A 16,393-nucleotide genomic window follows, 5' to 3' on the forward strand; every position below is an offset into this window, starting at 1 on the left:
ATAGGGTTGCCAAAAAATATTAGTGAAATTTGGACATGATTTTGTCCTCCTCAAAGTCCCCAAACTTTTGCAGTTAAATCATCAAAATATGAGAATTTGTTATTGTTAAAACTTGCTAAATAGGCTGTATTGTAACCAAACAATGGCAATAGTATTGTAAAATGTTATTTGTAATATATTAACAATCAACATGCATACACAACACAAAAAAGCATTGCAAATTAACTACAATAAATTATTTGATGTCTGAAAACAATCGCCGGTATATTTCTACGACGTGCAGGAGGCTATCAAAGTATCTGCTGTGATGTCAGTGATGAGTAATTATTGTTTAACTTGAACGTGCTCTCAGCAGCACCTTTAACAACAGTATTTACAACGTTTGGAGCAAACTAATTGTCTTTATCTTGTGGCCAGTCACAAATTAGAAGCCTTAGCCAGTTGCACTGAATATCCAGAGAGCAAAAAAAACAGCACTCTTGGCCAACCAAATTTTTAATTTTAGTGCTTTCTGTTACTGTTGAACACATTACCGTCAGCCCCTGGCAAAATTTACTTGGCTTCTGTGAATCCAAAATTTTGCTGTTTTACGCTGCCTTTCTTGCTTCGTCCGTAGTAGGTGTTTACTGAACAAGAGAAATTATCACAGTTTCTTTATTGAGGTACCAATGATGCTTCAGGAAACTGTTTCGGTAACCTCTTTGACCTGGTTGTCATATTTTGAATACTCTTTCTTGGTTCGCAAAACGGCACGTAATTTATTGGAGCAGCAGAACAAATACTTGTTTTTAACAAAGATACAACATAAAACAAGCCAATAAACTGGTTGATGTGCTCCAGCTGGTTTACAAAATCTTGTAAGTAGGCCATAGTCAACCTGTTTTATCCAAATCTTGGCAGTATAGGACCCGACTTATCTACCGAGCGGCACCACATATCCCAACACTGTTTGAAGCTCTGGTGTCAAATATTAAAGCTGTGAAAAAGGTGATCAAAATCTTCGGTGCTGGTCTAGAATCCTACCACAACGCACATTATTTGGGTTAAGGTGCGAATTAGCATTTGGGTTTATATGGGTCAAGTATTATTATTAAATAATAAATATTATAATACCTGACCCACCAACACCCAAACGCTAACTCACACCTTAACCCAAATATTGTGCGTTGATTTCATAATAGTGGTAGGATTCTAGACCAGCGCCAAATCGTCTTCTTACTCAAAAAAACAAACTAGAAATGCACTGATAAGGGACCACTACAAAGAATGTGTGACAAACACTCTTGTAAATTAAAGACATTACCCAAAGTTTTTTTTTTTTCGTTGATCTGGTGTTACACATAGCACTTGATAGATGAGTCATATGTGGATGAAACAATTGGGCTAGAAACAAGATTTTGTTAACCAGCTAGTAATATCAACCAGTTTATTGCCTGTTTTGCTATAACTTTATCCAAAACAGGTATTGGTTCCGATGCTCCAATAAATGAAAATGACCTGACGTTTTTGCAAACCATGAAAGAGAATTCAAAATATGACAACACAAGTCCAAGAGCTTAAAAAGTGGACATTTGGTGCAACTGGCTGAGGTTTACAGTTTGGGACTTGTCGCAAAATAAAGAATACAAAGTGAAGTTGTAGTACACTTCATAAATATTGTCAAGTTGTTAATGATGTAACTGACAGACTAGTCAAGTTAAACACTGATTACTCATCAGTAATCACTGACACCACACCACTGATGATGCACAGCAGCACGATACTCGTACAAGACGTAGAAAAACATCGGCAATTGTTTCCAGACTTTTAAAAATCAATTTTTGCAAAAAAATTTTTTTTTTAACTTATTTGCAATGCTTCTTTGTGTTATATATGCGTTTTTGTTATTAATATATTATAAATATCATTTTACAAAACTATTTGCCGTCGTTTGTTTATAATACAGTAAAGCCTATTTTGCAAATTTTCATAACAGGGAAATTCCCATATTTTGATGATTTAACTCAGAGAGTCCATCCGTTTGACTTTTCCGGTTCGGGTTCGGTTCGAGTTCAAGGATTTTTTCGCCATACAGTTTTTTACAGTTTCGAGCAATTTAAAAGTTCCGGTTCAGCTCCGGTTCGACCATCGTTATTTCAAAACCAGTTCATAAAGTTCCGGTTTGGATATAATATAAGTTGCGTGAAATCTAAAAATGTGGGTTGATAAATGTAGAGAATAATCTTTGAATAGTAGGCATTCAATCAAAGTAACGTAACGTATACAAAAACAACAACTCATTATTGAAATATCTAAAAAAAAATCAACGTTTTTTTTATTCAACATTCAAATTTGTTCATTAAATTTTAAACATGGCATAACTCGACTATTTAAAATACAAGTTGTGACGTCATGCTGGAGTGAACCGCTTTTGTTAACAGGTTCGGGTTCGGTTAAGGTTCATGTTGTTTCAAATTATTCGGTTCAGTTCCGGTTCGGCTCCTTAAAATCTTACAAAAAACGGTTCAGTTTCGGTTACGGTTCGGAAAAAATTGACCCAAAACCGGTTCATAAAGTTCCGGTTCGATTCCGGTTCGACTACCTGATTTAACTTCAAACTTTAAGGAGAACGAAATCAAGATTCAATTTGAAACATTTTTTTTCAATTCTATTTTTAAGGTCCAAACCGTGGGGAAAAAATCCGATTAGCTAAAATTTTCAAAATTATTCAAAATCTAAACAATCCTACCCAACGACCTGCTTTCATTGCAAGAATAAAGAGGCTGTGGGTTTTATCATTGTTTTGTTTGTTTAATCATAGGTTTGCTGTTTTTCTGCTTTGCTATATAAATTTTCTCGCCTTTAACTTGCCATTAGTTTTCGGTGATAGCGTCCATCATTGTTTTGTTTGCAGTAATTTGTTATTGCTAAGCAGAAAAATCTCACTGAAAATGTGAAACCTCTAACGAATAATTTTATTTGAGCGAAGCAATCACAAATAGTTTTTAAAAAAACCGTGACCGTACAGCCCACAGTGGCAACTGGCAGCGCAGCAAGCTGTAAAAACGTAGTTCACATTAGAACAATGTTAAACTATGACATCACAATGCACAATTCAACTCAACCAAGCAATCTCGTGAATGAACAACTAATTGTCGCTTGTGATTACGAGAAAACAATAAACGTGTTGGAATTACGTTAGCGTAATGCCACTTTGCTCGCAAACGTCGAGCCTGATTTTGGCTTTCTGTGTTTTTTACCACAATTAGGCATATGCACGGCGCATAGTTGTTATTATTGTGTTTGTTAAGCTTGGTTAAGAAAATTAAGTTGCCTAAGAATTTGAATGCACAAAACATGTACTTCTACAGGAGGGCTGTGTTGATTTTTTGTTAGGTGCTTTGCGGTCCCAGAAAATTGTCTCACGGACCCCAAAAGGACCGCGGACCCCAGTTTAAAGACCAATGATCTAAGCATGTAAGCACAGTTCTCTTTGAAATCCGGATAGCGGAGCTAGTGGTATGCGTGAGCGATTTTTGCAGCTAATTAGAAAGCGCGTCCGCCATCTTGAAGAGGACCAACAGTGAAATATCTAAAAAAAAGATCAACGTTTTTTTTAATCAATATTCAAATTTGTTCATCAAATTTTAAACATGGCATAACTCGACTATTTAAAATACAAGTTGTGACGTCATGCTGGAGTGAACCGCTTTTGTTAACAGGTTTGGGTTCGGTTAAGGTTCATGTTGTTTCAAATTATTCGGTTCAGTTCCGGTTCGGCTCCTTAAAATCTTACAAAAAACGGTTTGAGAACCACTGATCGCAAAAATTGCACTACGGCTTATAGAAGAGGTAACTTAATATAGTCTTTGTGTCAATATTTTATCAATATTTTGCCGAATTTTAAGGGAATAATGACGTATTGGTAGGCTTTGTACACATAACTAATTATGCAGAATAACTTGATTTTTGTCCTTTGTAATGGAAATATACTTTATTTTTACTGCCAGCAGAAGATGTTATTTCTTATTGCAACAAGGAAACGCCAAGTTAGTTAAAATGAAGTTGTATGTTCTATAAATCTTTGGAATGGCTTGTTTGATCAGTTTAGTTTAGGGGTCGGCAACCTTTCGTATGCGGTATGCCAGTTTGTGAATAATGTTAAAATACGTACAACTCGCGTGCCAAACATTTTTCTATGTTTGGTTTTGTACGGTCAACAAGAGGGCTCGCGATTCAGTTACAAACAGCCCGAGTCCGACTACTGCCAAAAATTGAACCCGAGTGAGATTCCCAAGTCGACTTTGGCCAAATGTGCAATTTCGTCGAGTCCCAAATCCGGCTCAGACTCCACAGCTTGTATTTCACCGTATTGTCCACTCATAAGGCTCATGAAGCATATGCCATCATATGCTATTCCACCTTTATAATTTACAGTTAGCTTTCTTATCAGTTTCGAAATTTAGTACTGCGCATGAGCACACATCGAACTCGTTTTACCTATAGTCTTACTCTAATCCGACTCCATTTAACGCCCACAAAAAATAATGTTAAATACAAAAGTTAAGACATTGATCAGGACATGAACTGTAAATGTGTGCAATCATTTAGTTAGCGCTAATGTTAGTGATGTAATCATAATGTTGATATTGTGATATGTAATGGTTGCACTTTCTTATTGAAGTAATATAACTTGCGCGTTAAATCATCTCGCATGTTAGGGGTTGCCGACCCCTGGTTTAGTTCATGTATTTAATATGTACATTTCACTATCCTGGTTGGTAACGCTGTTCTGACAACAACATTGCTTAGCATTCATCTTCATATAATACTAACAGCAGCAGTAAGTACACAGGTTTAACTGAAGCTATATGCATAAGTAAAATCAGATGTTTTATTTAAATGCTTTCAATATCTTATGGTTGCCTTAATTAGATGAATTATCACTTCCGGTATTTTATGTGGTGTTTGACAGTTTTTAACGGCCTGTCCCTAACTGGATGTCGCACTCAAGTTGAACATAAGTATTTATTAGTATGAGAATGGCCGTGTTGCGCGAACGCCAAGAGGGGTCTACACTAACACCAGAATTCGCATTTAAATTTGCTGCGGTAAAGTATGTTATATTGTAAGAGCAATAAGCTGTTTTACCAAGAGGAGCCACTTCGAACAATGAAGTTGCACATGTAGCTCATCTCGTGGGGGAAAAGCGACAAGCAGCATGGTGCAAGTCGCTTCACCAGCAAAGCAAAACAAGCCAATATGAACGAATTCTGTATTGGAGATATTGCTACCGCTAGAAAGAAGTGGATAGGTACAGAGAGCTAAAACGTTGACATCACACTATACCCAATGTGCGAGACGAAAATTAATACCGTGTTGACGACTGCAGGCGTGCTGCGCCAAGGCTGACTTCTTGGCGTCGTTGTTGTTCACGTCGCTAATATGTTCTTTCCTGCGTGTGTTGAGCGATCTTCCTATCAATTTTGATTGGGGCGCTGTTGTTGCAAGAGAGAGCGAGGCATATATACCAAAGGCCGGATATACGATGAACATCAAAATGGACGTTTTGTTTCCAGCGCCGTATACCGACAGGTGCTAAAAGATAACCACTAAATTGCGCGTTTTCTTATCTCTTTATATTTTAACGTTGTTTTATCGCTGTTAATTTTGAACGCGTCTCGCATATTTTTATCACCTTTTTTCTTAGTGTGATTTTACTTTGCGTCCTGTTGACTTTGTGTGTGAGTCCCTGACGAAGGCTTGCCGGATAGTAAGCCGAAACGTTGGTTAAAGAAATATATGGCAGAGGAACCTATTTTAAATATGCTATGCCTGGTAGCAACAGCATATTTATTAATATTAACATTGTTAAAAAAATATACATTTAACGAACGAAACAAATAATAACCAAACGATGTTGTGAGTATTTGGCAAAAAGACGTAATATTAAAACCGGAGAGTGTTTATAAATTGTTTATTTTTTCAAAATTTAGTAAAACAAAAAGTATAAACATAGAGATTGCAATGTTTTCCCGAACTGGTTTTAATTCTTGCTTTCTTGTTAGCAAATAAAGTTCCCGAAGTCATGCTGAACTTTAATCTTGGTACTGTAAAGTGAAAATAAAAAAAAGAATTAGGAATTTAGGTGTAACATGGATAGTGACCTTCTTGTAGATACTGTAAAAAGGTGTATCTTTATGGAATCAAAAACCATTGGCAGCAGGTTTCTGCATGTCGATCACAGTTAACGCGTATATTAACAATAAAATTTTTAAATTTTAGTTTTATTGTTCTTATAGATACGATACGATCGTTTGATCTAAGCATAGTTAATGCAGTACAAAATGTTAAAATAATGTAAATGCCAATTGTCAGATTCAAAGCCGATTTATTGTTGTGCTAAAAACAGCTAACGAGGTAACCTGTTTTTTCTTAAAAACTAAGTTCGTTAAAAATGTCCCAATTTTATGCAAAGTAAGCAGTACGTTTTTGTGATGGACGTTTAACACTTCAAAGATCAGGATACGAACCGCGGGTCACCAGTTAAGAAGCTCTGCAGTAGAAAGGTGATTTATCCATTTTCTTTCCTGCAACGTGTTTAGACAAGTTCGTGGACTTGTGGCGCAATTTTATCAACTTCCCCTAAAATTCTCACACCAATTCAATTTATCTATTTTTTGGTTTTGAGAAACTTATGATCCTTTGCGGACGCTTTATCGTAGTAATAAATTTTAAGGAAATATCAGGAGATGATAATACATTTTACTACCGGAATTTAATTACCGCATTTGAGTTTAAATACGAAACGCAATCATTTTGCGACGCTTATGGCAAGTTGAAACGACGCACCAGGCCGTCGCGGCGCACATTCGAGAACATCTTTCGTATACTGATGAATTGCGCTCATTACAAAGACCTAATGTTCCAAGAAATGTGACACTTAATTTGAGAATGAATTTAACAATAGCTGTGCCCTGATGATGATTAGCTCACGTGCTTTACGCAAAAACTAAGTTTTTTCTGGAAAAAACTAAACCGCGTTATTTTGCCTAGCCCATTAAACAGAGACCTCAAGACTGAGTTTGATACTTGTCATATTTTATTGCAAGAATAAAATTAAACAACTTCTCTTATATTTACCGATTTTTTGTAGATCGATTACCTTATTAGTTCTGCTACAAACCACGGTAAGTGTCGCATGACCAATTTTAATTTCTTGTTATTTTTTACAGTGTGAAAATAAGTACCCAGTACATCCGAAATTGTTCCAGTTTGGGCTTGTTTTTTATTGTGTTATTTGGTCTAAAAAAACGAAACGGATCTTCATGAACCGGTTTTTGGTTTTTTTTTTTCCTGAACTTTAACCGAACCTGAACCGTTTTTTTGTAAGAATTTAAGGAGCCGAACCGGAACTGAACCATAATTTAAAAGAACATGAACCTGAACCGAGCCCGAGCTTGTAAACAAAAGCGGTTCACTCCAGCAGGACGTCACAACTTCTATTTTACAGAATTAAGTTAAGCCATGTTTGAAATTTTATAATAAAAATATCGATACTGATTAAATAAAAAAACGATTTTTTTAGATATTTCAATAATGAGATGCTGGTTTTTATATGTCACGTACCTTGGCTTAAATGACTTACAGTTCAAAGATTATTCTCTACACATTGGTTGATTCACTTTTGTAGATTTCACTTCTATTGTATCTGTACCGGAACTTTAGGAACCGCTTTTGGCTTCAATTTTTAGCCACTAGTTATCCAGGTTGCATAGAGATCAGTGCTTTAAGTCAGACAAAATAGAAATATTATACTGTTAATGAAAATGGAAATCTTTGTATGATTTTTTCAAAATATAATAAATCAGCGGGCTGCAGTCAAAAGATAGAAATGTAAATAACATTACCGTCGGAGTAAAACGCTGTGTGGCATAATGGCAAAATAGGAATAATACTTAACATTCATTATAACGCCTAAATCAAAATAAGTCCTAAAACATTAATGGCCAGAATGATACTGTTTAATTATCACGCAGTAGGCTATACTAAAAAAGATCAGTTGTAAAACTGCGTCCGAAATAAGTTGGTTATTTAATGTGTTTAATAAGATCTCTATCCAAAAAATTAAAAAAAAACATGTGTTTTTTTCCTTAAATTTGACTTTGATGGCAATTTTTGAAATGAAAACCATAATGTCGAACAATGCTGCCCTCACACTGTGATTTTTAACTATCGGCTGGTATTACATCAAAAACAAAATTCAGTGCTGTATGTTTCTATGACTTGGCTTATTGCGACAAAGTCAATATACTTGCTGAGCAAACACACAAGCCTTCCATTCTGGCAGGAACACGAACCGTATACAGGGCACTGAGAAAGTGTGCAAGAAACATGCAGCTTGAACTTGAAACTTTGTACGAAAGCTTCTCATCATGGCTAACTGTGAGAACAATATTGCTGATTATTTTGCCACTGCTGTATTTCTGCTGGTACAAGCGTCCGAATAGGTTTCCTTCTGGACCGAGGGGCGTTCCTATATTAGGGGTAATTCCTTTCCTCTCAAACTTTCCTGCAAAAGATTTTAAAAAGTGGAGCCAGGAAAAAGGTGAAGCTGTAATTTCAGTTCGGTTTGGAGGCGAAGAAACTGTTGTTTTGAACACGTTTGACGCCATTAATCAAGTAAGTGCGTTTGCTTGAATGAAGTAAGTGCGTGTTGCTTGATTGGGTTAAAACATATATATCGAATGGTTTTCTACTTGCAGTGCTTTGTGAAAAACAGTCACAGCAGCTCTGGTCGACCTTATATCAAGGTGTTTTCACTAATAACACGACAGATGGGTCTCGTTAATTTGGATTACGGTGATATATTCAAAGCCCAAAAGCATTTTGGGCTAAAATATTTAAGAAGGTAGGAAACTAAGTTTTTTACCAAATTTATAACTGAAAGTCATTATACGTTAAATTATATCTATATAAAATGGTCCATTTGTTTTAATATGAGTTTTAAAAAGTTTGTACATATCGAACAAGGCTAGGTTTAAGTTTCAAAGGTAAAACAGACAAACTTTTGTCAGTTTATAGTTTGAAATTTAACACAATTTCTGAAATCAGTGAATTCTGCCTACTCTCCTGATGATTAACGTACGTGCGATATTTGATTAAAAAAATGTTTGCCAAACCTGATTTTCAAGTAATATTCCCACAGCAAAGGACTGGGAAAGAAATTGCTGGAAGATGAAATCAATGACGAAGGTGATATTTTTGTGGACTTTATTGGGAATATGAAAGGTCCAGTTGACTTTAAGGTAAACACAGACGTTTGTGCCAATATGCTCTGCTGACGACGGCTCAAGCATAAGTAAACATTTTACTTTTCACAAGCTACCAAACTGAATCACATCCTTTATTACACTGCTCCGCAACCTTTTTTCACTTGCGGCACACCAACAGAGTTTAAAATTTTTTGCGACCTAATTGCACCAAAATACCCAAGACGACGATGATTGTATGGGCTAATGTCCAATGCAATCGATGGAGGATGGATTGTGTATATTTATATGCGCCGAAGGCGCAAATAGTTTGCTTTTAACATTACCTTATCATCTAATGTTAGACTTTCAAAGTTCAAAACAAACAGCTCAAAGTCTTGGGACTTGGTTAACCCTCACGGTGCCTAATGAGAGAATTGTAAGGGATTAAGAAAAAAAGGGATTAAGAAAAAAATGGGCATCAGGAAAATGAAACGCACGAGAAGATTGTATTTCGTTGTACTTTAATAATCCAATAGTATTCTGGGGCACAAACGAAGATAGAATTGCGCCGCAACAATTAAGATAAAAAATGACACTGGAAACCGAGGCGGATAATAAAAAACGAAAGCATGGATTTGATGTCTATGGATAATATATCTGGGGTCTCGCGTCTCTACAAAAGCTTAAAAAAACCTTTGTTGTATTGTTTAGTTTTAGACGCTCAAATGACCTGCTAGTTGAGTTTGTTTCAAAATTATTTCAGAATTTAGATTTTTTGGGATTGAGCGTAACAATAGGTTACAAAAAATTCAAATATAAGAAAAGTCAGAAGTATTGCATACAAGCAAAATGCCCGCCTAAACTAAACGTTTTAGGTATTAATAGTACAAAAGTTTATACACCGTATGTGAAAAAAAAACGCAAGTAAAAAGTATTTTTACACCGCGGCACACCAATCATGGTCTCGCGGCCCACCGGTTGCCGAGCACTGTTTTATAATAGTGGTTCTTAAACGTTTTTAATTTGCAGCAAACTAAGAATAGAAAAAAATCGTTGCGCTCTTTTTCTACAAAAACCTAATAACTTTACTCGACAATCGCCTGTAATACATGACAAGGCAGAAGGTAAATATTTCAATATCAGATTTCTTATTTACAGTATCTTTATAAGTTTCGTATGCTTGCTTAAATACCCATTTGCAATAGGAATATATTTTTCTTTTAATCAAACTGAAAATTTGCAGCAGTATTATGCTTTTTCGTTTTGAAACGATAAAAAATAGAAAAAATTCAGCGATGTAGTCACAAAGTTACAAATCATGCTATGTTATGAATGGCGCCTTTTGGACCAAATAACGTTTCGTGAAACGGACATAACAGGGTAATGGGCCTAATATTAAAAATATGTCTTAACTTTGTAAATTCGACAAAAATATAGTTTTTTAAAGAGTATGCCCTAGTACAGGAGCAGGCAACTTCTCCGGTCGGCGGGCCAGATATGAGAAAATGAAGTACTTGGCGGGCCGGATTAAGTACTGCCAAAGCTTGCATGTGTTGGCGCATAGTTGCGGCTAAAGTTGTACTATTTAAACACGGCAACACTTTTATTTCACATCAAACATATTGCTTTCTTCCCGACGTAAAATATAAACTAAGTACAGAACTTGGGAAACCAAAAATCAGTATGTTAGAATGTTATAGGATGACAATATTTCGCTACTAAAAGCATGAATACTTTGTAGCGAAATATATTCATCTTATAACATCCAAACATTTTTGATGATTAATGTGCAACCAAAATCGTTTGTTTTCACCATTCGGATTCAGGCAGATTTTGTCATTCGAAAGAAAATTCTGATTATTGCCGACTTGAGTGAAAAAGTATTTTTACATCCAATCCTTGTTAAATCCGCGACACTCTTCGTCAAACTTACGTTTCTTTGCAAATCCATGGGAAAATATTTAATTTTAAATATAATGTTAGAACAAAACAAAGATTCTAAAAACACAAAGAAAACAAAGAACTAAAGAATAAATAGCAATCACTATTATTTGTGGCAGAATGTGGCCGCGGGCCGCAACCGGAATTTGTCTGCGGGCCGCTCAAAATCCCATCGCGGGCCGTATGTTGCCCGCCCCTGCCCTAGTAGGCCCCTTCTTGGTCCGTCCTCTGCATTAGAGCTACTTTTTAATAATGTCCGATAATATCGGATCGGAGTCAAAGCCGATACGATCCAAAAAACAAATTAACATCGGAATTTTAGCCGTGATTCACGATCCAGCCCAGCGAACCAATGTTGAAAGGTAAATTTATCAAACAAAATAGTAAGGTAACAACTCCTAATACTATAAACGCAAACTTTGGATGAAGGTAAAAAGCCCTTTGAACGCTTTAATGTCGCCATTTAAATTGTTTGAGTATAAAGTAATGACGTCACTTGGAATCGGATCACGATATTTTTTGTTAAAAATCTCGGATACCATCCAGTATCAGAATAAAATAGTTATATCGACCATCCCTACAACTTTAATACTTTCGGTTACAGACGTGTATATTGTGGAATGAATAGAATTTTGTTGCAATACATTAATAGAGGTAAACGACAAATTAAATTCGGAACCATTTTTGTTTAGAAATATTTGTATTTGCTAACCGCAAACGTTATATCAAAAACGGCATTGGGCAAAAGGTACGAGTATGATGATCCAGATTTCCAGAAACTTCTCACTACAATGAACAAATTGTGAGCTACCGTTTTTTGTTTTGACACAATAAATTAATCGTCATTAATTGAATATTTTACGTTTTGTTTCTTACATATTTTCTAGTAAACTAAGACAACATTTTTTTACATTTTTCAAGAAACGTCCAAACACAGAACAAATTAAAGAAAATCAATAAAAAGTAGTGAGCATATGAATGTGACTAAGTATTAACTGCTACTTAGTTATTTTTTGCGAAACCCATAAATAACAATTATATTTATAATACCACATCGAAGTTCTAATATCCCATCGAATTATTTTTTTTAGATATTTTATTATTTTTAAGATAACAGTTGAATAGGAATGGACATTTAACTATAAACTCCAGAGCTAAATGGTATAATACTATTTATTATCCGCACAATTTTTACTTGAAATGTTTTTCTTTAATTAATTTAGATTTTGCTTCGACATATGTTTTAAGTAATGCATTACTTAACATTTTAATAGCTTGTACACTTTTGGCTTTGGACCTATTCAAGTTAAAGAAAAATGCCAAAGAGCGTAATACATGCTGACATTCAGAATTGCCTAAACAAAAACTTTTTAAAACACAACAGAAAAAAATGTAATGCAACCTCACAATCAAAATCATTCCTTTCTATCTAAAATAATCTATTTTACTCTACGACTTATGTTGTATTTCAGATTTTCTGATCCCAAAGATTCGCCTCAAGTAGCAATAACGGCGATGTTTTATCCTCTTGTATTCATACCCCCTTTTTCTGGGGCTGTGAGTCGATTAAACAAAGGCATCTCCTACATGCTAGGTATGTCAATGTATTTCTGTCTGTCTGAAAGTTTTATATTGCCCGATTTCAGGGGGTCCTCAAACTTTCTTTTAGCAGCGTACCCTTTCCATTTATCTGCTTGTACAATATGGCGTACCACATAAAAATAACCACATAAGAAAGCACAAGCTCTTGTGTGTTTCGCGCAAGCATGTGTAGCTCATGTGATAAAGCGATGCCGAGGTCTTTAGTTCGAACCCCAACGTAGGTTAGTTTTTTCTAGCTTATTCTTATTTGTATCATTTATCGATAAATGCAGTTAGTCTGCTGAAGACACCAAGTGTTCTATAGTATTTGACACCCTTGATTCGCTTCCAATAAAGTTACTGACCAATAGCTTGACAAAGCTGTGTAAAATTTGATTTGTCTTAAAAATACAAGAATGACTTAAAAAAAGGCGAAAAAAATAATGCCAAACAGCACGTTGATTTTGGGGACAAATTTATTGGTTTGCTACATGCACATGCATCCCCACTAAAAGCATTGTTTTGTTGTTGTTCAGCAAAAGGTCACTGAACAAAATCAATATGGTGATTTTATCTTAAACGCTCTTAGCCAGCTTTAAGAGTTTTCTTACTCGTCACATTAACTTTGAGAAAGATTTCTTTGATGTGTGGCGGAAAAGCGTCAGTGCCAGTAAAATGATCTTGCTCGTGTACCATCGAAATTTCGCTCGCATACCCATTTTGAGAACCCCTGCTATAGGCTTTGTGTGCAGATGTTATGAAAGAAAATATTGACGAGCATAAGAAAAGTGTCGACGAAAACAACGTTGAAGATTACATTGATGCATTTCTTGTGGAACAAAAAAATGGAAAAATGGCAAAGGAAAAAGGATTTACAGTGAGCATTTTAATATCAATATCTAATTTATTTTTATAAACGTTTGTCGCTTCTCGCCTACAAATTTCAAAAACAGAATTAGGGAACATTATTAAACATAATAATTAGCGAGTAATAGGCGCTTTCGTTATTGTAACTGCGAAACTATACTAATCATAAAAGAAGAGTTCCGTTTGAATCCTCCTACCCAATCCGACTAGTTCGGATCGCTTTAAGCCGGTTTATAATTTTACTTTTCTGGTCGTGAAGCCGGGCACTGGGTAGCCACTGATCCATTGGTGGATGGGTGAACCGTTTGATGCTCCAACAGGTTATTTTACCCGCCCGAAACCCTCATGAAATCCGCACAAGTGATTTCTGGCAAATGGCTAACGGGAAAATCAGTTTTTTTAAGCGATCCAAGCTGGTCTGTTAGGGTGACCCACTTGATACCGGGATTATTGTTTCAGGGCGTGGTAAGGTGCTATGGCGACATTGAGCTAATTGTTCTGATGTAAACCTAACTAGACCTAAATAACGTCAAAATTTAAGTCGAAATCACAAGAGCATTACTTCAAGCTACAGATGGACGTTAGCACAATAAAAAATAAGACCTTTGCGTTGTTTCCAAACCTGTGGAACAAGTAGGCCCACCAATATACAATATTTCTAGGTGGTGCGCGTGCAGCTTTGGGGTAGGAAAATTACCTCGTGTGTAAATGCTACTGCACATATAGTCAAAGGTTCTATTTTCTATTTGCAAATAAACACTTAGGTTACTTTCTGTAAATCAGTAACAGACAATAATTAGCAGTTAGAACACTAAGCAAACAAACCGAAGTTTTTTATCTTCAATGACTAAGTTTTTTATCTTAAATGAGACTGGCAAGTTCGCGAGACGCAATACTGTATTTTGCAAAAAACATAATTTTGGAAACTCGTAAAAACTTACTTCGGACACCTGACACAGATCGATATATGTTACTTTTATAGAAAACCAAGCTTACTTAATACGATTGACGAAAATATGTTGATAAGCTGTTACTGCAAATTACAAAATAAAAACATTACAATTTTATACGGCATGGTATATAAGAAATTTCATTTTCAATTTCTAAACAAGAGCAGTTTTTCTTGTGGAACTGGCAGGTATTTGGTTTAACTTGAATTTGTGCAACAATTCTGAATGTTTGTAGGATTTTCAGCTGGCAATTGCCTGTCTTGATTTGTTTATTGCTGGATCTGAAACTTCCAGCACAACACTTTGTTGGTTGTTTGTTTATTTCCTAAATTTTCCGAAATACAAACAACTTATTGAAGATGAGATTGCTGACGTTCTGGGTAAGTTTTCCAGTGCCTGATATCTGTATGATGCTGGGCCTTGTTAAAAAAAATTTTTTTCATGAAATAAGAATTGTCGATCATGTAATAAATAAGATATATTTCACGTATGAAACTTCTTATAAATAATCGCCGCATTCGGCCGTTTTAGGTTCGTCTGGTTTGCCAACAATGGAGAAAAGAATGAACATGCCGGTGACATGTGCTTTTATCCAAGAAATTATGAGACTAAAAGCAATTGTACCATTGGGAGTTCCTCATAAGCTAACGGCAAGCATTGAACTAAATGGATGTTTTATACCCGAAGGAACAAAAGTTAGTGTTTTTTATTAATATCGGTATTTCAGGGAGCTTTGCCAAACATGCGCAGTGTGGTACATATAGCTCATGCCAGTGTCTAGCATGTGCACCGCCCAAAATACTCCAGATCAGTGGTTCTTAACCTACTCTTACTGCGACCCCTTCGATAATTGACCTGTGCCGTTTGCACAGAGCATGTCGCCCAACGCGCAACCCTGTAGTGAAATACGAATGACGGTTAGCGAGAAAAATTCGCAGTTTTGCATTATAAAAAGTTAAATATTTGAGATTTTGAAAAAGAGCAAATTGAGTCAATTAAGGGCATCAAAAATTAACGTGAAATCTGTTACATTAATAAAATTATTCCATTCCACGAAAAACTCTATATACAAACACACCATAATCGAAACTAATACCAAGCAATTGTTTTACGTTTAAAAGTTGAGGTAATATCGTTTTGACAAAATGCTTTCTTATGAAAAACAATCAAGATTAATTGAATTTATTTGCCTAAATGACTTAAGTCTAAAGTAAAGTCATGTTGCCCTAAAGACTTAGCCTTAACTTAAGTCATTACAAAAGGATGGCTTGAAAAATGATTAGTCATAGACTAAAGCTATTTTGCAAATGATTTAAGTATGAAAAGAGTTATTTAGAGAAATGCTGGATTGGAACTTGTGTCATTTCAAAATGAGTTGTTTGCACTTTAGAGCAATGACTATATGACATGAATTAAGCTTAAGTTTAACTTAACAAGATATATTTTAACTTCAAGTCATATGTGTTTAATGTGTTAAATTATTTTACATCTTCATAAAAAAAAATTAAACAATATAAAGTATAGTTTTATTAAAAAACTTTTTTTTTAAAGCAAGTCGTACTTGTGTGCATTGATAATTTGAACGATGTTTTTTCGCGCACATTAGATATTTTCCAACTTGTACGGAGCACACATGGACCCGGATACTTGGCCAAACCCAGAAAGTTTCAATCCGCATCGACATATCGACGATAATGGAAAGTTTGTGCCGTCGAACAAGATTATACCATTTTCTATTGGATCTCGTTTCTGTCTTGGGGAAAGTTTAGCCCGTGTTGAAATATTTGTGTTCTTTGTTAAAATTATTCAGAAATTTCATGT

At 35.3% G+C, this 16,393-nt stretch overlaps 1 protein-coding gene across 1 annotated transcript; it reads left to right on the forward strand.

The window, feature by feature from the left end:
• Nucleotides 1–11,426: 11,426 nt before the first annotated feature.
• On the forward strand, nucleotides 11,427–14,129 carry LOC146140872 (cytochrome P450 2C2-like). The gene is made up of 5 exons (XM_083392730.1): nucleotides 11,427–11,536; nucleotides 11,923–11,976; nucleotides 12,647–12,768; nucleotides 13,508–13,632; nucleotides 14,082–14,129. Exons 1-5 carry the CDS (start codon nucleotides 11,427–11,429, stop codon nucleotides 14,127–14,129), a joined length of 459 nt encoding a protein of 152 aa, XP_083248856.1.
• Nucleotides 14,130–16,393: the final 2,264 nt, after the last annotated feature.

Source organism: Ascidiella aspersa, chromosome 6, assembly GCF_963924565.1.
Source record: "Ascidiella aspersa chromosome 6, kaAscAspe10.2, whole genome shotgun sequence".
Taxonomy (NCBI): Eukaryota; Metazoa; Chordata; class Ascidiacea; order Phlebobranchia; family Ascidiidae; genus Ascidiella; species Ascidiella aspersa.